Source organism: Rhyacophila brunnea, unplaced genomic scaffold (genome assembly GCF_057557595.1).
Source record: "Rhyacophila brunnea isolate RB1 unplaced genomic scaffold, BYU_Rbru_1.0 scaffold_12, whole genome shotgun sequence".
NCBI classification, from domain to species: Eukaryota; Metazoa; Arthropoda; class Insecta; order Trichoptera; family Rhyacophilidae; genus Rhyacophila; species Rhyacophila brunnea.
Genome location: NW_028232774.1, coordinates 17,825,471 through 17,851,514, shown reverse-complemented (window position 1 = coordinate 17,851,514; position 26,044 = coordinate 17,825,471). Strand labels below are relative to the sequence as shown.

General features: G+C 35.1%; 3 protein-coding genes across 3 annotated transcripts in view; 2 read left to right on the top strand and 1 right to left on the bottom strand.

Annotated features, from left to right (window-relative positions):
• Nucleotides 1-11,583, bottom strand: part of dnr1 (E3 ubiquitin-protein ligase defense repressor 1) — a 63,002-nt gene extending 51,419 nt beyond the window's left edge. The window contains exon 1 of the mRNA XM_085960889.1: nt 11,306-11,583. Within this exon, the coding sequence (XP_085817015.1) occupies nt 11,306-11,392 (87 nt within the window). The 5' untranslated portion in view covers nt 11,393-11,583. The remainder of the gene's footprint in view (nt 1-11,305) is intronic.
• A 524-nt stretch (nt 11,584-12,107) lies between these two features.
• On the top strand, nt 12,108-16,063 carry msk (importin-7 msk). The gene has a single exon (XM_085960884.1). The coding sequence runs from the start codon at nt 12,109-12,111 to the stop codon at nt 15,262-15,264; it is 3,156 nt and encodes a 1,051-aa protein (XP_085817010.1). The 5' UTR covers nt 12,108; the 3' UTR covers nt 15,265-16,063.
• Nucleotides 16,064-17,786: 1,723 nt separating this feature from the next.
• Nucleotides 17,787-25,671, top strand: Vha13 (V-type proton ATPase subunit Vha13). The gene is made up of 4 exons (XM_085960873.1): nt 17,787-17,936; nt 20,169-20,269; nt 23,242-23,340; nt 24,601-25,671. Exons 1-4 carry the CDS (start codon nt 17,855-17,857, stop codon nt 24,670-24,672), a joined length of 354 nt encoding a protein of 117 aa, XP_085816999.1. The 5' UTR covers nt 17,787-17,854; the 3' UTR covers nt 24,673-25,671.
• The last annotated feature ends 373 nt before the right edge of the window (nt 25,672-26,044 follow it).

Here is a 26,044-nt window from a genome sequence, read left to right as displayed (position 1 = left end):
CATTAGAGAAATATTGTAAAACAAGCGCTATGCAAATTGATTATTTGAGATTCAAAGCAATGAACAGATAACAAAACAAGTAGATAGGTACTCATCAGTGATGCCAACCGTACTATAATTATAGTACAATACTATAATTTTAATTCTGCGAAAAATGTAAAATACTATAATTTTAAAAGATTGAAGACGAAAAATGTTCCTGTACTATATATTTTTTAGAAATACTATAATTTTTACGCCTTTGTACTATAATCAGCATAGAAAAAGATGGCAACACTGGTACTCATATTCTATCAAACGTGAAGCATAAAAATTATTGTAGTTGTACCACCTACATCAGGGATGGCGAACCTATGGCACGCGAATGTTTTATTTTGAAGAGAAAAAAACTACCTATTATAATTTAAAAAAAATATTTTTTTTCAAAAAATGTTTTACAAATAAATGCATAAGTAGATAATATTAAAAAAAAAAAAAAAATGACGTTATGGCCATGCGTATTTTCTACGGTTTTTAATATTGTTTTTACCCATAATATTTACCAATAGATGCGTGAACGGAAACGATGAAATGTATGCATAAAAATAATATGACAGGATCATACTGTATAAAAAATAGGAGGCAAACAGTCTTCAAAAATAACTATTACGTTTAATGTAAAAATATAATTATTGCAAGGTCGGTCTGAAGAATTTATTGATGGAACGATTAAAATATAAAAATATTCAATCAACAAACCATACTAAATGTATCGGCAATCATTCAAATATAATGGCTACTTGTTTTGCCTCAAACATAATCGCTAACAAAGGAAAACCGTTCACTGAATTTATGAGGGAAGAATGATCAAAATCGTACCATGATTTTTTGAAAAAAATTTAAAACAAGGAAAAAATTATTCAAAGAATAAAAGATATGCCTTCCGCTAACAACACGTTGAAAGACTCAAGACTCCATTGAAATTTTTAAACTTTTTCAGTAGATTTTTTAAAACCTTTTTTTTTTTTAAATTTTTCCCCATAAAAAAATGGTCGGCACGTCACAGTCAAAAAATATTTTTTGGGAAATTTTGGCACGCCTACGTCAAAGGGTTCGCCAATCCTGAACTAGATCCTACCTACACATATTATTATGTAGATTGTAGACTCTCTTGGATAGTATTAAAACCTTATAAATTCATCATTGTATTGATAACGTGATCACCCAAATCCCAAGTACCTATCCCAAGCCTTCTCGAGTTGTCCGATTTTAAAGATAATTTATCTATTTTTTGCACAGCAATGTCATTAAATAATATTTTTACACACATAGGTATAAGTTAGATCCTAAATGGATATTATGAAAATCTTCAGAGTGTATATTGTACAAATAGATTTTTGTTTTTGCGAGAAATGGATGTTGCCACCTTCTCAAGCTGCAAGGCCCGTATTCTGGGTTCAACATGTGAATTTTCCATAAGTACCCGGGATACACGGCATTATAAGCCGACACGTTAACAATGTGCCTTCACGGGTGATAATCGGTATTTATCAATATGTAAATGCCAAAATTAAAATGAAGCAGTTTTTAAAGAAAATATATGACGCGCTATATCACAATTCACAATGTAGCATACAATGAGACCGATTATAGTATCTCGCAGTCTCAAAATTTTAGCTTAAATCTTTGGCTTAGACAGACCATGATGAGCTTTTTATATCTAATTCAATCATACACCTTTCAAACCGACCGATTGTCAGGAAATGGCCGTGAGAAATTATGGCAACCGTACCTTTATTGATGTAAAATTTTTCTAACGGCGACAAACAAGTGAACAGTAAACATTACTAGGTATTATAATGTATCCACACTGACTAGGCACATACGCTAAGGAAGTTTTTGATTAATTTTATTATAATGGCAATACCGCCGGATTGGAATCGACACGGAAATAACTCATAGTTACAAGATTTTGAGAAATTTTCATAACATGGTTAGTTTGAGTATCCACGCAATGCCTCACAGTGTCACACTAAAATATAGAGAATCCGAAAAGCCACAAGACAAAACCACAGCACATGCGTTGATTACTTCTATTTACTGATTACTCAATACAAAACCAAATAGGTAGGTACTTAATATTATTGTTTTTATTTTGCATAACTAAGTAATTATTGGGTTTCCAGTCAAATAATATGTAGATCATAGTTCATTTCGAGTTGAAGAATAATGTCAACAAATTTTTTAGAAAAAAAGCACCTACTAAGTAGTTACATTAAATTTATCAAACCACGATTTTCCGGTATCAGGGTTTGTCATAATTATTAATATCTTATTAAATTATTAATTTATGCAACATATTTATTAACTCAATTGCAACCAATTCTTTGTTAAAAACAGGTTGTTTTCAATAGATTATAATAAATAATATATTATTATGTATGTATAAATATAACTTCACATTTTTAATAAGCATTAGTAGGTGCGTGTTTGACCATACGGTCCGTACAAAGTCAGCTATGGTCCATGCGAACACCCCCACAAAGATTTGACCTTTACGAACGTTTTTGGATGTAAACAAAATTAGCGTCGATTACTATGCGAAGCCTGTTCAGACAAGGCACATAATAATATAATGAATTCGATGTTTATTCGCATACAGGCAAGAGCGAAAAACAATCCATAGAAAAAAAATATTTGCATATTTTGCGGGTTCAATTTTATATCGAGGCGTAAAGTACTAACTTGTGTACATTTACAGCGCTAGTACAGCGACTGAATATAAAGTCAGACTTACTACATAATATATTATACATGGTAGATTTATAACAATTTTATCCAAATATGTATTTGTTTGGATTAATGGATAATATGGACATAAGCATATGTACTACATACTTGAATTTTACTGTTGAAATAATATCAAACGTGACTTTAAAACTTCTTTAAAAAGGCTCCAGTATTGACACATGGCCGCCACATCCTGAAACGGGCCCCCAGGCTAGGATCTTTGGCGGGCCCCCTTTCGCTAAGGATAAAGGCAGTGTGACCCTCTACAATAGCGTTTTCCAAATGATGTACGCGGTAAAATTAATGTGTATAGGTATTTAGTGTTTTTTTTTTGTATATTTTAATACATCCATTTGAATTATGATGTTGTCGAGTTGATTGATACACAATTAAAAATTGTGTCCTACAACCACATAATTGTAAATAGAAATATTATTGTTGGAAAATAGCATATAGGTACTTTTTTACTATTAAAACAAATTTGTGATGTGTGTTTTGATCTAATCACAGATATCTTGTCGACTCGTCTCGCCGGGCCCCTTCTCAGCCCGGGCCCCCAGGATATAGCCCTGTCAGCCCCCCCCTTGTGGGGGCCGTGTAATTGGCATATTATAATACACTTTGCAGTAATCAAGAGCAACGGGACAATAATAATTTATTATTGAAGTATAGGTGATAATGATTGCCATTTTTAGCCATATTGAAAAGCAATAAAATAAGATAAACCACCTGAAACAAAACCGTATCGTATAAGCATCATTTACATTCATTACAATACGTAATGTTATAATGTAATACATTTATTGATTTATCATACGTACGGTTTTGTCAACAAAAATAAAAACACAAATTGATAATTTTGTATCTATCCGGAGGAGAGGTGTGGCCCAGATCACAAAGTCCAAACTACTGCGATTAAATAAGTAAGTACCCAGTAAATTGAATAAATAAATACTTAAAACGAAAGATAAATAATTGATAGTATTATTTAATGAGTTTCAATAATATATACATAAAATACACATTGAATTGTGCATGTTTACTTAGCAATTCAATGTTTAATTAATTTGAAGCATACATTGATTGCAAATATTCAAACAATAAATAAGTAGGTACAATGTGACAATATGAATAGAACAGAACCGAAGGAATGACGATAATTGCAAAATTAATTGTTTTACTCGAAATGCGAATGAATAGCAATCCATGTATTATTCAAATAATCAATGACATGCCAGTCGGGAAATAACACAGAAAGTACAACACATGTATTAATTTATCAACAAAAACTTGATAGGACAGGCAAATATTAATAAAAAATTAAATTACATTAAGATGTATTATGTAAAATGACGATGAACAAAAGAGCAGAATGTAGCAAATATAATGATACAATAAACAACACTGCATTAGAAATTTACTAAATAGATTGTAAAGTGAAAGCTGGAGTTAATTAAAATTTATGCTCAAATTACCATAACATCGATTGCACAACATGACTTGTTTGTTTTTATATTTCACTTAGCTTAAGATAATGGTATTGAATCAGATTCAAGTGTAATGATTGTAATGCGGACTAATCGAGGATATCAAACCGCAATCCGAATTAAAAATAAGTAGGTATATTGTATAATAAATGAAAAAAAAACTCCGAGATAAATAAAATTAATCTAATAATACACTTTCATATTATATTACATTATAGTTTCATGCTTCCTCTAGTCAGTGGTTAATTTATAATACCTATTTTTATTATTTAGATTTTAGAAGATCAATACAAAACAGATTGTTGAGTATCATATTAAAACATTGCTGGCTGATCCAACATTAATTGGCCATTTAATAAATAAAAAATAAATAGCTAGTTGGAGGCGTGAGATTTGTATCAGGCGCACATGGCAACCAGAGAGGTATTATTTTATTATACAGTGAGTGGCATGTACACTTTAATTGGTGGGTAGTGTACACTGCATGTAATCGTTCTGGACTTTGGACGTTTTCTTTGCGAGTGTTTGATCTGTTTGATCACATGGAGCCCAGTATCTTGTGGGCGGCCAGTCACCGGGGAACGATGCGATCATCCAAACTACACACACTATTATACTATCGCTAATAAATAATAATTCGCATCAAATCTTCCGGGTGACCATGCCATCTCTAAAATTGACGAATCTATTTTTATTGTAAGTAGTGTAAGTACTTCGTTATTCTTCTGGTTTGAAGCTGAAACCGTCGCTAGACGAACCCTTATAGTAAGTACACACGCACGTTCTTGCTCGATGGTTTTACGCTCATTCGAAGCTTAGTACACTGGAGATGCCACATCACATGATAAGGCAATTTGGAAAGACAGAATTCGCTACCCCAAATATGGAAATGGCTGGAACTCACGGCAGTTATACTCAGTACTAAATGCCGCCAGCCCAATTCTTGCAGTGAAGACAGCAAACCATGCAGCCACTTCTCATATCTAAGGCGAAAGTGCGACGTTGGACATGTGTCAGAAACGTGCTAAAGATGCTTCAAGAAAGTCACAATCTGGACCGCCTTTTCTTCCAAGCAAATCTGATTCCAGCGTCTTGGAATACCGCTAAATACCATTCACAGGGTTATACAATGCCAGAAGGCTGCCAACCAACAGCGATTTTGCAGGCGCTGCGTATCATCCATATACTATACATAGTAAAAGAAGAAAATTTTCACCTCGAAACCCTGGCATAAAATACCGACAAATCATTCACTGGAATTCAAAACTACGAAATCTGCTTGCCAGTACGTTATATTTACCGGGTTTCAAGGCGATTCACAGGAGAAAAAATACCTACCGACTACCACAAAATCCGCACAACTTCACGTCAATGGATCGGCGGCAGAACGATGTGTAGGTAAAAAAAATGATACGTCGTTCAAAGGCAAATTGCATTGAATTATCATAACATCTACACTACTAAACATAGGTAGGTATATTATATTATGATTTATGACCACTCGCCGTATGCATCGCCAAATAACCAAGGATTTCTACTTTTGACAATAAAACAAAGGCATTTTTAAAATCATTAGGTGATCGATAGTCGATCAGGTTTATTTATTAATTATAATCTGAGGATACCCATGCCGAAGGCTTTTGTTTGCGATATTTTAATTTCAAATGTGATTGATTAAAAAATGGAATTTGCAAACATCCTCTGAAGCTATACTAACATGGGTATTCCAACCATAGCTATTTGGCACTGCTGGAAGTTATCTCAGCTCTGTCAATACCGGATGGCATTTAACGGTACCGCTACCTATACCTATGCTTGTGGAAATATTAATAGCGAGGTAAAATATATTCAGCTAAGTACTTTGTTTCTACAATACGAAGACAGGCAAGCCAGCTTACATATTGGGAAAGTTGATGGCACGCTGCTGCCATCCTACATTAATGGGGACGTAGGACCCACTGATACAAAACTCATTTCTTTATTGTCGTACCAAGGTCGTACCACACTTCTTAAGAATATCAGGCAGTACCAATCATGAAAAGTCTACTATTGTAGCAATTTTTAAGATGAGGTAGGAATTGATAAAAATGAAAAATGTTTTGATGAATAGCAGCAGTGAAAGATATGTAAATTATATGTATTGCATTTATCAGAATCACAGTTCAGCGTAAGCTGTCATACCGAACAGAAATGGCCGTATAGAATTGAGATAAAAAATGACGCGTTGTTCGTGGAGCATTGCAGCCAGTAATGTTGTTCCAATTAAAGTATTAAATTCAACAGGAACATTATTTTGACTTGATACTTACGAGCACCTACTTATTAAAATACACTGGAATAATTCAGAATTGTACATTTTGAATAATTAATAAACGATTGTATATTTTTTAATTTACTTACATACATATTTTTTGTCTTTTCCATGTATTCCGGAATTTATTACGCATTTTAAGTGTTTTTATTTAGGACACAGATTTTATCTCAATGCTATATGACCGGTGAACTGCATATGTACAATTTTCTGTACACGAAACTAACCATGAGAAGCCATTCAACGTTGATTCAAAGATTCAATATGGTTACATTAATTTAAACCGACGTCCCATATAAAAATAAATGAACTGAGCGGTCGCCATACGCGGCAAACAACTGTACGCGAAGATAAGTTTCTATTGCTAAAATTTCGTTGACAGATGATGGATGACGTCTTGACTTTCCTGACCCGAAAGTTGGGGTTACGTGAACATATGGAAAGATAGTGTCTCCGAGTGGGTACTTCTAATATTGTAATCGCACATGGAAATCATTCGCGTGTCACAAATTGAAGACATCGATGGATGTGTAATGTAAAAAATGTATTACCGATGCGTAGAAAAGGTAGGTATGTAGGTAGGAACTCTATGTTTTATTTCGCAAGCGCGGTAAATTTAATTCCCTACCAATCTACCTATTTCATCATAATTTAATTACAATTTTAGGACAACCGATTATCGCAGCGTTTAAAAACATTTAAACTGTTTTTTACACAAATGCCATGTTTATTTTTGCATTGTATTGTAATACTAATAAAGTAATAAGTATGTGTGGATATATTTGCGGGAAACCGATCGTTCTTTTAACGGAAGTCTTATCAATTTTATTTTATCATTATCATAGACGTGTTGTCTCGTGGAGCGAAATATTTTGCAATGTAGATGTTGTACTAAGTAGGTACCTACATAAAATTTAATAAGAATATTAAATTTGTAGATGAGGATACTCGTGCGTTTGGTGTAAACGAATGGCCACAGGCAAAAATATGCAAACAACTGTATGATTTGTTTGCGGGAAGATGGATGCACAAGGCTTCATTCACACTAGAATGCTTTTTTTTCAAATAAAATCTTGTTATAAAAGTATAAACCAATCCGGACTATTAATAGACAGAAAAAACCCGCCAAACGGTCAAGGTAAAAGCAAATATTGGACACCGATCGTACTTTGGACTCTAGAAGAAAAAGGACATCATGCATACCTATTACAAGTCTGACGGTTGGTGACATTGACTATTTTAGTGTTACATTGTAATGTATTTAGCATACAGCTATCAACTAAGTATTATCGGATAATTTATTTGGAATGTGAAAAAATAGGCGGCAAAAAAGTGATACCTATGCGATGAGTGGTGGCGGCTGATTAAGCAATCGATATTATTAAAATACCTCGCTGGACTTTGCATCCTGAGTCTTTGCACCAGTAATCAAGATGTATATTATTAGTCATGAATGCTAAGGTAGGTGGAAGTATTTTCGTGGAACAAACTTGGATAGGGAAGTAATAAAAACACTAAAAGATAAATAGGTGCACCTACCTACCTACCTATGTTCGATTGCAATCTAGATTATTATATTCTATCGAACTGGCAACATACTTGTTTGATAACACGATGAAAACCCACTCGGACAAAGGCTTTGATCGAGGATGGAAACTCTTTTAATATGTTAGGATTGGGTCAATTCTTTTGGATTTTCATTGTGCCATAAAGGCAGGGTTAATTCTCTGATTTTATGGAGCTATTTCAGATTCAATCTACCTAAGTACATGAAAAAAGGATTAACGTTATAAACAATGGAAATATGTTAAATATTCTTCCATATGGAGCCTCCTGTGATGTCCATACAATAATCGCTGAAGAAATTTCCAGTTTGACGTTAGTGTCATATTTTGTTGTATGGAACTCTCTCATTTCCGAGTTTGTATGTAAAATAGACGTCGCAGAGGTTGGTTCTTTGTTTGCCTAAATCTCTATAGAAGTGTTGTTATGAAGGCATATCATAGAAGAATAATAATTACACGTTAGAATATTATGTATATTTAAGTGGGCCTATGCTTAGCAACTTAGCAAGTGGGTACCTAGGTACCAATATAATGTTGCTCGTAATAAAATATTACGTTAATCGATTGATCAAGTATTCAAATTATGTGTTACCTACCTAACACAAAATAAATATTATGCGTTATTTTGGCAGGGTAGATGAAAAAATAATATTCACTCATGCTATCAAAAAAAGAAAAAATATCCAGTGTTGGTAGGTAGGTATGTACGTACTAAAATAGGTCCTTGAATTTAATATAATTTATTAAGCTGTTCGTTTCGGTGAAATTAATATTGAAACAGGTGAAATATAAACAGTTACTTATCTAAAAACTGAAAATAAAGTTCGCATTCACAATAAAAAAAAACCGAATTTATCATTTTATCTCGATAGTTGTTTTTTTAATGGCAAACATTTTTTTCTACTTTGCAATCAATATTATTGTGCTCATATCATGGATGAAATTAATTAATGAATTTTATTCAGAATAAGTTAACGAGGAACCTCAGCCTACAAAAAAAGGTAGTACTTACACTATATTAATATTCTAGATATTTTTAAATTAAATTACTATTAATTTAAAATGCACAGTATTAAAATAAAATTATAAAGTAGAGTAGAGAAGGTTTATTTATACAATTCCTAGCCTAATCTTTTTCCAGCTGGAGCAAACTGTAATGTTGTGTCATTTTTTGCAAGCAACGTGTGGTCAGAGTAATAATACCTATTATGTAGTAGTGCTTTTTAGAAACAAAACGATAACGATACCATTGATGCCAACCGTACTACAATTATAGTACAATACTATAGTAATTTTGATTTCGCGAAAAATGTAAAATACTATAAATTAGGATTCAAGACGAAAAATGTTCGTGTACTACTTATATATTTTTCGGAAATACTATAATTTTTACGCCTTTGTACTATAATCGGCATAGAAAAATATGGTAACACTGAACGATACATAATAGTATGTATTATATTCAGCAGTGGCGCACCCAGGATTTAATATTGGGGGGGGCAAGGAGGAGAATGTAAATTACTCTTTTTCTTCTTCACAGCCTAATTTCTCGTTTATCGGTATTTTGTCTATTGCACTCGGTGTACCTATACCATGGTCCCCACATCCTGAAACGGGCCCTCAGGCTAGGATATTTGGCGGGCCCCCTACCTACCGCTAAGATTAAAGACTACATTAACGTTTTTCAAATTGTGTTTTAGTTCAAATTAAGGGTAGGTACTTATAGAGTTAATTATTGGCGATTTTTAATACATCTACTTTAATAATGGAGCTGTGCATCGACACATAATAATCAAAAAATATATGGCCATGAAGTATAATAGCGCCGCAGGCGACTTTTTTACTATTAAAGCTAATTTATGATGTGTTTATCTCACTTATCTGGTCAACCCGACACGCCGGCCCCCCCACAGCCTCTGAGCCCTGTCAGCTATTCCCAGCCATGACCTACACCACTCCGGAATTCGGGTGGACACCGAGAATTTTTCTGCAGTTCCATTAGGGATTGGGTTTCTAAAAAACCTGACATTAGTGTTTCGAAATTTTTGTGTTTAAAATTAAAATCTAAGATTTTTTTCTAAAAAGGGTGCTGAAGAATTATTAAAAATCATTTTTTTGCCGTGTTTTTATTTGTCTAAGCCCAAAGGTATAGTTTATTGGCTTTCAATTTCAATGTTTAAAACTATTCTGATAATTTTCATGTTTGGGGTGCCAGGGCCCCTTGCCCTCCCTGGGTGCGCCACTGATATTCAGTACACAAGGAATAGCAAAAAATAAAAATAATTTAATTAATTAATTGTCTAGGCCAGTGATTCCCAACCACAGTGTCACGAGGACAACTCAGGTGTCGAGAATATTATTCAGATATTACGCCATACTTAGTAGGGTACGTAATTTAATTGATAAGTAAAGTGTGTCGCTACTAAAAGGGTTAAAAAACTGTCCTAGGCTAGGTATGATATTATTATTATTCTATGGCCTATGCGTACACATAACATTTACAAAACTATTTATATTTAATACATTTGTTTGAATAATTAGCTTATTATTTGGGAAATCTCGTACCTATCGAAGAAAATTGTTAATATGGTTTTTTTTAATTAATTAGGACCTACCAAAGTACTTTAACACTACTACGTTACTACGATAACACATTAAAATGTGATTTTTAATGACAGTAGTGAGTAGATCAATAATTCTCCGATTTAAAGCACCATAATGTGAATAAGAAATTCATATTATACCTATTGCATTTTTCACTGGCAGAAAAGTATTATAACCTCTAAGGATATTTAAAAATAAATTGAGTACATACGTAGCGAATAGAAATTAATAGGTACGAAAATCATGTGAATTTTAGGTAGGTAGGTACATACAAACATTATTTTTTAATCAAAGAATAAGCTACGAGGATAAGGAAGTATTGTTACTATAATTTACACCTTACCCTAGGAAGGAATAACAGACAGCAATACATGGGGTAAAATGAATAATATGTAAATTGTAAACTACATATTATTATTATTAAAATATTATGTAGTCTTGACACACCGTTATCGCTCTGCGGCAAAATGTGGAACAACAACGAAAATACTACGAGCAAAACAGTATTGTAAAAATTGTATGAGTTAAAAATAACTGAAAATAGTGAAGATTAGTGAACTCAACATTACCTTTTCCAAGCACTCCTGCCCGATGGCCTTTGGGTCAACTTTTATCTCCAAAACAACCGAATTTGGTTGGCTCACTAAGCACAACATCTTGAATGATATTTTTAACTTTACACTTTAAAACCTCCGATAACTAATAATTTTATTCACCTCGCTCCTTCAAAGTATTCTAAATAAGTCCTTTGTCTCAATCCTCTCGACACTGTTATGTTTATCGCGTATTCTTTGTGGAAAAAAAACTGATTTCGTTTGGTGGCAACGGCCATACTCCGTAACGTATCTGACAGAAATGAATTTATAAATTTTCGGTTCTTTTTCTTGAACAGCTGCAGCTCGTCAGAGCGATAAAGCGATATCTTCCCTTTCATCTGACAAGATGGCTGCGCAGGCGCGCAATTCGCAAAGCGATCGCAATGCTACCAACTGCACATCTCAAATTGTTCAACGCTTGACAGTTAATTTTTCTCTTATTTTTATATTGTTGAGCCTGTCCAAAGCGACCTTGCGGGGTTTGCAGGTTAATCTGTCGTTTTATATTTCGTTTAATTTAGTTGTTCACGGCTGCATTTAAGATCGTATATCAATAATTGAGGCATCTGTGTGTTTTAATTATCAGCAGACAGCCTCGCGGATGCGATAAATTGTGCAAGACGTTTTAAAATGACAATCGGTTTAATCGGCCACGTGATCGGTGTTGTGGTGTAAATCTCTCGCCCTTGGGGCTCTGTGGCCTGTTTAGACGTCAAATACGTCGCTGAACTCTTTGAATTCTTCCCCGATAAAGTAATCGACCGACCTCTCGCAACATGGACATCGGGAAGCTCACCGACGTGCTGAGGGCGTCGATCAATCCCGACCAACGCCAGCAGGCCGAAGACCAGCTGACGCAGATCCACAAGATCATAGGATTCTCGCCGCTGCTCATGCAGGTAGTGATGTCGACGGCGGTGGAGATGCCCGTCCGGCAGGCCGGCGTAATATACCTCAAGAACATGATCACGCAGAACTGGCAGGACCAGGACGAGTCAGAGGAGCCGCTGCGTTTCCGGATTCATGAACAGGACCGCGCCGCCGTCCGGGAAACGATCGTCGACGCCATTGTTCAGTCGCCGGAGATTATCAAATTGCAACTGGCCCTTTGCGCGCGAACGATAATAAAGCATGACTTCCCGGGATGCTGGGCGCAAATTGTCGACAAGATAGGACTCTATCTTAACAGTCCCGATGCGTCGACGTGGTCTGGTGCTCTATTGGCGCTATACCAGCTGGTGAAGAACTATGAATACACCAAGACGGACGAGCGCGTTCATCTCATCGCCGCGATGAATCTCCTCCTTCCTCTGATGCACAGATTGATCATAACCCTCTATTCGGACGAGTCCGACGACTCCCTGCTGCTACAGAAGTCAATTTTAAAAATATTTTTCGCCTTGATACAGTACTCTCTGCCGTTGGATCTCATGACGAAGGAGACGTTCTCGCAGTGGATGGAAGTGCTGCGCGTCGCCGCCGACAAGGCCATCCCCCCCGCTACGCTGCAAATTGACGAGGACGAGCGACAGGAGCATCCCTCGTGGAAGTGCAAGAAGTGGGCCTTGCACACACTGCACAGAATATTTGAAAGGTACGGCAGCCCTGGCTATGTCAGCAAAGATTATCGGGAATTTGCAGACTGGTACCTCGCCACCTTCTCAGGAGGCATATTAGAAGTACTCCTTAAAATATTGGATCAGTACCGTTCTAAAGTTTACATTTCCCCCCGGGTGCTGCAGCAGACTCTAAACTACGTGACACAGAGCGTGAGCCATGCCCATTCGTGGAACTTCCTCAAGCCGCACATGTTCACTATCATTAAAGATGTCCTCTTCCCCATTATGTCCTTCTCGGACGTGGATGAGGACATGTGGCTGACTGACCCGCACGAATACGTTCGAATCAAATTTGACATATTTGAAGATTTTGTCTCACCTGTCACCGCCGCTCAATCTCTACTTTTGCACAGTTGTAAAAAGCGCAAAGACATGCTGCAGAAGACAATGCAACTCTGCATGGAAGTGCTGCGTGCGCCACCGGAGACTTCCGATCCACGTCAAAAGGATGGAGGGCTACACATGATCGGGGCTCTCGCCGAAGTTTTATTAAAAAAGAAAATTTACAAAGACGAAATCGACTCCATGATAGTTCAACACGTTTTTCCCGAATTTTCAAATACAGTAGGTTATTTGCGAGCAAGGGCATGTTGGGTCTTGCATCATTTCGCAGAAATGAAAGTGAGAAACGACGACGTCTTGAAGGAGGCCTGTAGGTTAATAGTCAACGCTCTTCTGACGGAGACCGAACTCCCAGTGAGAGTAGAAGCGGCCATAGCTCTTCAAATGCTTCTGAGCGCCCACGAAAAAGTAGAAAAAATTATCGAACCCGATATCAATAATATAACCATGCATCTGCTAAACCTCATACGGGAAACGGAAAACGACGACATCACATCCGTTATGCAAAAGTTTGTCTGTACGTTCACTGAACAGCTGATGCCGATCGCGGTTATGATTTGCCAAAATTTAGCGATGACTTTCAATCAGGTGCTGGAGGGAGATGGGGGTTCAGACGAGAGAGCCATAACATCCATGGGGCTCCTCAATACCATCCAGACGCTGGTGAATGTGATGTCGGATAACGACGAGGTCATGTCCAGATTAGAGCCCAACGTCCTACAGGTTGTTGTGCACATATTCCAAACAGGTGTTATCGAATTCTACGAAGAGGCATTCACGTTGGTTTACGATCTGACATGTAAGACGATCTCTCCGGACATGTGGAACGTGCTGGAGCTCATCTATCAGATGTTCCAGAAGGATGGCTTCGACTATTTCACAGACATGATGCCTGCACTTCACAATTACGTGACAATCAACACTCCAGTTTTCCTATCCAATGAAAATTACGTATTAGCCATATTCAACATGTGTAAAGCGGTCCTGAATGGGGATTCAGGGGAGGATCCCGAATGCTACGCGGCCAAACTTCTAGAAGTCATAATTCTGCAATGCAAGGGGCAAATCGACCGCTGCATACCTTCCATCGTGGAGTTGGTCCTCGCCCGGCTAACGAGGGAGGTGAAAACCTCGGAACTGCGCACCATGTGTCTCCAGGTGGTGATCGCGTCGCTCTACTACAATCCACAACTCCTCTTGAGCGTGCTCGACAAGCCACACGCTTTGGTGCCCGCGGAATCCATCACCTCACACTTTATCAAGCAGTGGATCCACGACACGGATTGCTTCTTCAGCATCCACGACCGAAAAATGTGCGTCCTGGGACTCTGCACGCTCCTCAGCTTGGGACCCATCCGCCCCCCTCTTTTGGAAGAGAGCCTCACCAAAATAATGCCGGCGTTGATAATTCTCTTCGACGGGTTGAAACGGGCCTACATGGCGAAGGCGGCCGAAGAGGAGGAGGAAGAATCTGAAGAAGAGGACGACTCTGATGACGGAGAAGACATTCTGTCGACAGATGACGATGATATTGACGATCAGTCGGCTGAGTATTTGGACAGTCTGCAACGTAAGATCAAAAAGGAGGGTGCCAAGCAGGGCCTCAGCATCAATGAAGTCAACAATGAAGATGACTCCGACGATAGCGATTACGAAGGCGACGACGACTATGATGGCCTCAATGAGACACCACTTGAATGCTTCACCACACCGTTGGATGAAGAAAATTGTCCCGTGGACGAGTACGTCGTCTTCAAGGACGTCATATTGAACTTGTCCACGTCGGAGCCGGCGTTCTATGGTGCTCTGACTGGGAGCCTCAACGCCGAACAGAACAAAGCGCTGCAAGACATCTTTGTGCTGGCCGAGCAACGGAGTGCTCAACAGGAGAGCAAACGGATAGAACAGAGCGGAGGTTACGCCTTCACGGTCCCCGCGTCCGTGCCCACTACCTTCAAATTCGGCTCCTAAACGATATCATGCAGATGATAACGGCTACGATTATCAATTATATATTGAAATATATATATATGTATAATATGCATAACTATTATGTTAAAATAAACCTGAAGATGATGCTGATGTCTGCTGTTTTCTGATTTTAAATGCCAAATTGTAATTAATTATTTATTGTTTTTGAGGGATTCAGCGTTCGCTCGTCGATAATTCATTGGCTCTGCCGGTCACTGACTGGGACGACTTCATATTTTATATTTAATTAATACTTAATTTGGTCACTCACACCTATAAAGCAGCTATGGCTTTGTTGCCTGCATAATAATGGAAAGATTTTGTATTTCAATTTTTTTTATAGAAGACTTGTTCTATTGGTCACATACGTTCCACGTCGGACAGACTTGTCAGAGAGAATTGTAACTGAATTTAAAGATCAACGCTCCTTGGTAAATCAAATTATTTTTGATTTGTATAATTTACGCAATAATATGAATTAGTAGCATCAAAGACATTTTCAAATCCTGCCGGCATGAGAGTTAAGTTTTATGATTGGGAATATATTTTCTATTTGTTTAGAAATACTCATTTAGCCATGAATAATCTGTCGCAGTCCAAAAAATATGTCATGTAAAAAGAGAGTAAAGCATTTTATTTCATTTATAAGTTTTATTCACTAAGAAGTTTGTAAATTTAGGAAACCATAAGGAGGATTATTGTCAGAGGAATACTTTTTATTTTTTTATTGAATGTTGGTTTAATAATATGTTCATGCACTCAATATTAATAATTATTGAAATAAAACTTTAAAGAACAAGCTTTGGTTTCTTATTTTAATTTATAATTTTTCCATGACACAAATCTGATGGTTTGCTTCATATTATATTATAATGATGTTAATTGAGATAGCATCTACTCGGTAAAATCTGATTTTAAGTATAATTTAAGTTTTATTAAATTATATAGGTTGGTGTATTAGCTGGTAACTGTTTCAGTTATCATTCCATTAGCAAGACGTAGGTAGAAGACAAGGTATAGGTCTCTCAGCCAGAGTTGGTGCGAACAAAGATACAAAAGATTGTGTGTATTGGTGCATTTCTGAGGCAACGGGCATTGCACAACGTCTGCAAGAAACAGCCGTTTGTCTTGCTTACGCCTACTTATTGCGCTTATAGCGAAAAGAGGACATGCGTATATGAATACGTGTAATAATTAAGGCGCTAAGTACCAAAAAAATAAAAACAGACATTTTATAGAAAAATGTTCTACATACCAACGCCAATAACTTCAACTATAGTCTAAGTGCCTCAAGCAAGTCAAAAAAATACAGCAATATAATTAAACCTGTCGACGTTGTAAGTCCGTTGGCGTGTTTTATTTATAATGGTGTAAGTATCTCTGCAGTGGTCAATGGCATTCAATATAAAATAGCTGACGATGGTGTGTTGACACTTGCGAGTTCTTAATACCTAAAATTATAGAAGCTGCCGTGATTGCTTCACACTGTAAAACTACATTTTTCAAAAGGTCTGCTTCATGAAATTTTACTGCAATGACTCGGTATTTTGTAACTACAGGCAATACTACTTTTTGGTACTTAGAGCCTTATTTAATACACGTATTCATATGTTGATGTCGATTTAAAAATATGTCTGTGTAAACAATGCGTCTGTGTTAGTATTGTTTCGCCTCAACTCTTGTTAACACACCTATACTCTTGAGTCTTGATAATGGTGTGACAACGAAAATAGCTGCTTATTGATAAACTTATCTGTAGAATTTAATATAAGTAAGTACCTAGATTATTTATTATCTGTTTCTAAAGTTTACAAAAAGAGCTATGCCGACATGCTCTTTCTATATTCTAAAAATGGACTCATTGTTTGAAGTACTAATCAGATACAAAATAAAGCAAGCTAAAAAGTTTCTTTAAAAATATATCATAGAATCAGTCAAAATAATACTAGGTACCTACCTATACCTAATGTACTTTTAAAACTAATTTATATCCTGTCCTTCAAACATGTAGGTAAATTACGAAAAATATATCTATAGATGTTTTATTTGAATCTGCGCGTTTTTAAGCAAATGTATCAAAATTAGAAATATTTATTATGTCGATAATTTTTTCAACTATTGCGCAATATTTTAATTTTGTTTCTTTGTTATTTATAGAGATGCGCGTCTATCGAAAAATACGATATTTGGCTTCGATTGTGCAAATGTCGAAGCCCATCTCTATTCATTGGTGATACTTTATATAGAGGTGGCCATAGAGATTTTAGGTAATATTTACTTGTAACATTGATTTTCTATTTTGCTATATTTGATAAATAGAAAAAATATATTTTACTTAAATTAAAAAAACTTTAACTTTCCATGAGTTCATCTTTATTCAAATACTACTTCGTATGTATGTAGGTATATTATTATTTTTTGATTTTTATATTTTCCATGCAACCAGTGTATGAATGTCGCCTGATTTTTAGTAGCGAACCTATCGGCAGATGGCCAAATCAGCGGATCATATGACTTTGGTCACTTGTCTAAAATCTATTGATCTGAGTTTTCATTGCGTCTAGTTATTGTAGTGAAATAATTCTTCGATATGGCTAGCCAAACTCAGGGAATCCAGCAATTGCTTGCGGCTGAAAAACGAGCTGCAGAAAAGGTCGCAGAAGCTAGGAAGCGTAAGTTATTCTATTTTTCCTAAATAATCTTTAGAAAACACGAAAACCAATAATTCAGTCTTCCTTCTGGGTGTAACCTGAAGTATTCCTAAAATTGTCTGAATATTACAGTAAAGTTTAATATATACATACTTACGTACAGTAATTTCAGACGGAAAACAGCTAATTCAATCCAAAGGAATGCTCATATTTTAGTTATACTAAATTTTTAATTGGTTTCTAATCGTTGATAGGTATGTATTAATTCTAATTCAATTTTGAAAACTGCCCTTGGTAATAAATATAACAATACTTTTCACAAATCTGATCTTAACATTTGCATATTATTGATTGCTAATGGTTTTTACGTGTAAATAAATCTATTCGGTAATACGTCAGGTACATCTTCAATAACTTTTGTCAAAATTATAATCTTGCATTCGCAATCTTTAATATCCAATTAATTATTTCTCTTCATAACTAATTTGATGACGATTCGGACATATGCATTACAATACATTCAGACTGCTATTCCAAAACCATATTATCTTGGCTGCAACTTTAGGTACCTAATGTGCTGTAATCCAGTGGTAGAGACTTCGGTGGGGGGGTTAGGAGCGAAAGTGCGGAGGGATACATAATTCTTTCCAAATACTTTCGCATTCATGATATAATGCTATAGTTATAAATGGTATTTTCAGAAGTGACCTCTCATTTTCAATAAACTTCCATTCTACCAATGCTCAAAACACGGAGCCTTATTACTTATAAATGATATCAAAAAAATGAATAGTGCAACATGGCAGGGAAAAGTGCATGTTAGGCACATTTATGAAGCAGAAAGATCACTAATTAATTGAAAGTAGTTAAGAGTAGTTACGCAATGTGATTATTGACTTACTATAAACATCATATTAATGTGAAATATTATCGTTTTTGAAGAAAATAAGTTATGGTATGAGCAGCATCGAGCGAGAGAAAGCGATGCAATTGGTTTGCTGCAAGTGAAGTCAGGAATAGAAACCGGGACAATAATCAAATTTGCATCTGCGCATATTAGAGGGCCATTACACGCAGGCACTTTCCTGTGTGATTATGTGGTGTGCATACTCTTAACGTGAAATAGCATGTGTGTGTGTGTAAGTACAGTCGATGGTCAAAAGAATGTGTGTGGTCTGTCATTTTTACCAGTCTCATGCGAGTCATATTGCTTTATGCCAGGTGCGCTTTACCACATGTTGTTTTATTGATCTACATGTAACTGTAATCATCGATATCCGCTTGTCGTCGAAAGAACTAATTGCTGACTTTATTAAACTATAGTATAAGTCGTATCCCTGTTTATGGAACGTGAAGAATCTCAATAATAAAAATAGAAATAGCATATAAAAATATGATACCTCCATTTCCTTCTTTTGCTTTTCATAAGTATTTCACTCAAACCGATTAGTCACTGCCAAAGCAATAGTCCTCCTTTGAAAATCCATTTTCCCATTTAACTTTTAGTTAATATTTTTTGAACTACACAACGCAAACTCCAGCTAAAATCTGCACAATTTAAAAATGCTCGACACGCCCAGGTTTTGCAAGGCAAAGCACACGTGATTGTCCTTTATACATTCATTCTTTCACAATCTCCTGTATATTGACATTTTTTGGCAAGCAAAAGAATGTTTTATCAATTTTAGCAACAAGTTTGAATCACATGCGATTGAAATTGGTCCACGGGCATCTGTTGAATAAAAAAGCACTCGTCACCGACTCCGGTCATACAAATCGAATCGAGATAATTGCAGAACTCAATAGACCTACCTAGTAAAATCTTTATTAATGCAATGGGAACATTGGTCAAAATATTCCTCGTGGTCGGTTTTCAGATAGAAAGAAGTGCAAAAAGAAACATGGGCACTGTTGATCTATTTTCCGAGATAATTGACATCGAATAAATTATCAGCATAACTTGTTCTAATTGGACACCTCAGAGTTTTCTGCTAATATCTCTAATGTTTGGATTGAACGCAATGCACACATGGCATGTACTCACATTTAACTAGACTAGTGCTGCATGGCTTGTTGCATCTGGACACAATAAAGCGTACTCAATTTTCTGTTACAAGAGAATGCTCTAATTTGTCACCAACTTTATGTTTGATACAATATGTCATAATATGCCTACAGAGTGAAGTGAAGAAATTGGGTAGGCAAGCTTTGCGTAAAATAGCAGAAATTAATTTACTGATTATTTTTTTACAGGTAAGGCCCGCAGGTTGAAGGAAGCCAAGGAGGAGGCCCAAGAGGAAATCGAAAAGTACAGGGCCGAACGTGTTAAAGCGTTCAAAGAATTCGAAGCTAAGGTACTTAGTTACCTATATTTCATTTTTTTAAATCTTTTATTTGGTTCTGCAATTGCAAACGTCTAGTGCAGCGCCCGGCAATCTATGCCACTAGGTGGCACGCGAAAGGATTTTTGCTGGCACGCCTCGAAAATGACGATTTATTAAAATTTTCAGTTATTTTTGGTAATATAAAAGTTTTTTATATTCTCCAAATTTATAAAAGTTTGTGGACACTTTAAGTACCTAAGTAATAGCTTTGTAATAACTGATATAATGGATTATAGGTATTTGCAGAAGTATTTCATAAACAGGTTAAAGGATTTACAAAAACACTCACCCTAGGGATTGCAATACCGGTATTTCAAAACCGGTATTCCAGTATTTATTTATCAATACCGAAATACCGGTTTTAAAAATCCAAAATACCGGAGTTTTCGTTATTAAGAAAGCGCACTCGTTTACGTTTTTGAAAATGAATTATAAGTTATGTGCTGCTTAAATGCAAATATATTGAGTGAATCCAACAGAGGTGAAAAAATAATAAAACAAATTTCATCAAATATATTTATATAAGTAATTGTGGTGATGAATTATCATAATATTATTTCAAAATAGAAAACATCCATGACAAAAATGTTCAATTATTCTATAATTATTGATGACTGTACAAGCGTTGAATTTAAGAAGCTTTTCCTGCAGCCGGGACTTATTTGCACTTGATGAACTTTTGAGGGCTTTAGTTAAAATTATCAATATATTCATAAAAAATCACTAGTTCTACAATTATGTTCAATACATATTTTTAAATGTCAACATAATAAATGTAAGTATGTAGGTTTTTGCTATAAAATAATATTTTTAAAAGATTTTAATAGCTTTATTTATTGATAAGGACCTACTTCTGTTTTTTTAATGTTTAAGAAATACCGGTATTGCAATCCCTAACTTACCCATGTTTTAATATATTTTGCAGCTTGACATTAAAGACAGTTAGAAAATTGATAAAGAATTTTTTGAACATTGAGTTTATTGATTTAGAGTTAATCGAATTTAACAATTCTGAAATTATTGTATTAAAAAAGCCGCATTCGCTCTTTGAAGTGTTTTCAGTACAATGTACTACTGTGAGCAAACATTCTCAATTATGAAATATCGTACGTATTCTGCGAATAAGCATTAAGTCAAAAATACTAGTTTTGAGATAATCGAGTTTGAAAGTTTGGACGGTCTTAACATTTTTTATATATATAAAAGGCAAATTCCTTTCTGCGATATTGCTTTGAGTATGACTTAGTGCAGTTTCGCACGCAGAATTTTGTGAATATAGCCTGAGAATGAGAGAAGCAAATGCACTTAGTCCATTTAGTGCTTTTTCTCTGAATAGATGTATGTCTTTTTGACTTATAACATAAATTATCTTCGCCAGTTTTATAGATATGACTGTGTGTGTTTTTGTAGACTATAGAACGTACTCTTAATAAGATTACCTCATCATTAAGTCAAAACAGCAAAATTTTGACTTAGTGCTTTTTCGCAGAATATCCACGATATATAATAAACCCGTATCGAAATCGTTCAACTGAAGAAAATTCAGAAATGTGCATAAAATTAAATCTCCAAACAATGAACCAAATATTGAGGTGTTAGCTTCCAAAATTGAACCTCAACGTTTTATTTCTTTTTTATTTATTAATTAGTTTTATTTCAGTGGCACGCTGAGTCCAGTACTTTGAATTACCTGTTTTGTGACACGCCAATGCATTTGGGTTGCCAACCGCTGGTCTAGTGAATTGTAAAACACCACCAAAATAGGATAAAACACCTATTTGTACTGATATTAACCCGTACACTGCGCTGAGCGTGTAATCATGCCCACTAATCAAGTCTATGTTGCAATGGGCATTTTAACATGCCCCAAAATTAATTCTAATCAAATTTTGCCGCAGTTAATTAATGAATTATAAATGAAAGGATTAAACAGTCTAAAGTAGTAATTCCCAATGTGGGGCGTACACCGGGGGGCAATTTAAATGTTTTGGGGGGCAAAAAAGTCATCTTGAAAATAATTTGAAGACAATGCCATAGCACAAGGATTGCACTAATTTTCTTCTGAATTGTACATATAACTTAATATACATATTTACTTATGAAAGTTAAATTAAAAATAGTGTTGCCTATGTGCATTTTTTTTTTTCAGAATTAGTTATGTAACTATACAATTTTGATAGGGGGAACATGGAGATTTTTGAAGCGTTGAAGTGGGGCTTGGCAAAAATAACGTGGTAAATAAAGTATCTCACCGTGAACATAATTATGTGGTTTTGAATGTGTGAGTGTCCTACGAAAATGAAACACGCATTATGGACGTGCAATAGTGTGTAATACACCAATATTAAATGAGCGTCAATGCATAAACCGAGTGCAATTGTCAGTATTCGACGTATGACATATTCTTGCCACATGTTTAAGTTTATCCCGGATTCTTCCTTACTCGAGTTCGGTTGCCTGCGACTCCTTACCCGTTAGGTATTTCAGTTCCCATTATTTCTGAGTTCCCTGGAATCAAATAAAATAGTGACATTGCGACGGTTGATTACTTAAATAGATTGGTTTGTTTCTTTTTCAATTGCGAAATCACATCTTAAGTTAGTTAAAGTCAATTGACGAAAGTCAGTGGCTTATATTGCGCACGGCAGCACCGTTCTGGCCAAGTTCTAGTGTAATAACTGAATATTTTCATTTGACAGGTGTTACCTTGCAATTTTGCCTTGCATTGTGAATATATATGGCAATAATTTTGTAACACATAGTTTGTATCTCGGATCGAGAAAAATAACAAATGGTTGTCAAGGTGTTGCCTACTTGGAATGGATCTTCTGAAATTTGATCTCTTGTCTGTTATATTCTTTGTCTCTGCGTGTGATGTTAAGCATGATTCTATGTTGCTCATGTTGATTGTTATTAATCTTGATTAACTCAAATCATTACAGCACATGGGATCCCGTGAAGATGTTGCAGCTCGTATCGAGACTGAAACGAAAGCCAAGATCGAAGAAATGAACAAAGCTGTGACGGTGCACAAAGAACAGGTAAATTATTCATTAGAATTCTACCAAAATGATTAACCTTTTCAATTTTGTTGTAGTCGTATTTGGGAATTATAAAAATCTCTTAAACATAGACAATTACGTCTTCTTCATTAAATGTCTTGGATGATCAATAACCAACAAGTGACATTGTCACTCGCTTGATCGGTTCTTTACCCTTTACCATCTGACTCTTACAACTCAATAATTAATGAATATCTTACAACTCAATATGTACCATTTTTTCCTACAATATCTGCTTCAACTCGTAAATTCTAAACAAGTTTTTCCTTTGGAGACAGTAAAAACTGTCTAATTTTCATTTTAAACAGAACGTCTACATTTAAAAAATGGAAAAAAAAGACAAGGAATCCTTGGATTTATGAGGTTTGTAAGATTAAGATAGATCGACAATATTATAGACCTCCACAATAAAATTGATGACTTTTTAGATGTGGGATCCGTGACGGAATCAACAGTGCGGTATCTCACAACTATTTTTAGGAGGATTGCTATTATTACACGTTCAAGTAACTCTTACTTACGCCATATTATGCTGAATTAGAATACGCATTGTTTAAAATCAAGATGTGAATTCGACATGATTGTGGGATTGATATACAAATAATTAGAATTAAACAATATGTGTATCCTGTACTGGTCTTGATCATTAAAAGAAACATCGTCAACCGATTCTGGCTGTTTTTAAATTGTGTGGATTAAATACCCACTATGTATATTAGCTATATTCCACCCACGATGTCCGAGGTGCTTAAGGCGATGTCTTCACATACCAGAGGCACCTAGCGGAAAAATACGAAGCTTGCAATTTGAAACATTTTTTGATAATTTACAATTTCAACTGTGTTAATTAATAAATATCTGTAATTAAGTATCTGAAAACATTAAAAGTGGTGGTAGGTAAAGACTTTGCCGTAAGCGTCGGACTATAACGTCGTGGGTCCCAAGTTCGAATTCTGGATCTGGCAAATACACATTGTTTTTCAATTTGTGTTTGAGTCAGAGTATGGACCTAACAGGTTGAGCAAGTGGCTAACATCCGTTTCTCGTAAAAAAAATCTGTTAATACAAACCTCCACTCTGTGGAGGCCCATATGATTCTATTAGAAAAAACAATGTTTATTAGGTATAAAGTTTGTTTTATTTCGATTAATGTAATGTCATTCCATCAAGAATTGGCAGTTGACGCCGTTAAGTAGTCCCAGTGTACTCGACTTAAACATGATCTTTGTTTCTTTGCAGGTGGTACTGGAGATTCTCAAGTTGGTTTATGAAATCAAGCCAGAACTTCACATCAATTTCCGCGTAGATTAAACAATAAGCCCACCTTACTCTAATTGCAAAACGTCAACACAAAGCGGTGGCGCGTCATTACGGACGTAAATAAACCTACAGCTTTCTGTTGCTCACGTTTTTGTTCATTAAAAAAAAACAAATATATATTATCATTATGATTGTTCTTAATATAGCGTTGAACATTAATAATTAATTGTCATCAGTGTTGACTTATGTAAATACTCCAGCATGTAAATATAATTCGAAAAGATTTTTTTTATCATCATTTCAATTCCAAAATATTTATTATTGTTGACAATAGTAGAAGATCATGTCGTCTGCGTTTTAAATTACGTTAGTGATATTTTAGCTTTCGCGTAAATTTATTGAAATATTATTTTAAACGTGGAGGAATGATATTAAAAGCTCAATATAATTATTGAAAATAGTTTTTGACGATTTTGACAGCTATATCTTATATTACAATCGTCTTCCACATAATTCTGCAATTTATTATTTCTCCACGTTTTTAATAATTATGCCAATTATTATAATATTCTCCATATTGTAATTATTATTAATTTCTGTAAATTTGAAAGTATGAGTGTTTTCAATAGACCAGTTGTTATTTATTATCTTTTTTGATGAAATTATTTAATTTTCAGTTTCTAGATTCTATTTTCCCGCATTATTTAAGCATTCGTTTAAATTTTTTTCTTCATAATATATATCTAATCATTCCATGCACTAACTGTTATTGTTGCTTGAATAATATAGCCATAAATATATTATGTAAAATGTTAAAAATCATTAAACTCTTTAATGTTACAATGTTCTTCATCTATTTATTTCCCTTATTTTATGTATGGAATGGTGTTGTCAGACTTGAAAAAACAAAATCCCTATGACAATAATGCAAATATAAATAATTCGAATCGTGGAGTGGTTTGATTTATCGGCTATGCTGAACCTGTCCGGCGCAAAGTTATGTTAATTTCTGTACAGTATTAGTGTGAAAATAAAAACATTTTATTTTAATCTGTTTTTTACTGAAGAAAAAAATTATTCATTGAAGTTATTGAATTCTAAAAGTGCTAGCATTAAAAGTTAACACTGTTGTACCACAGTTACGGGTTGGGCTAACACAGCATACTTTCTGTCAGTGGGTACAGAAACCTAGCTGGGTAGAATTCACAAATGTTTTTTGAATCATTGTACATAATACGAATATTGTTTGAAATGTCTCCCTGAGAGTGTATGCCATAATAGGCTCGAAACGACAGAAAGAAGAAGGAAGACAATACACACTATAATAACCCAATAACTAGGGTATACAATAATCATTGAATGGTCTATAATATAATATTGTTAACTCATATTCTTAGTTTTGAAAAAAATCAAGTTTTAATTT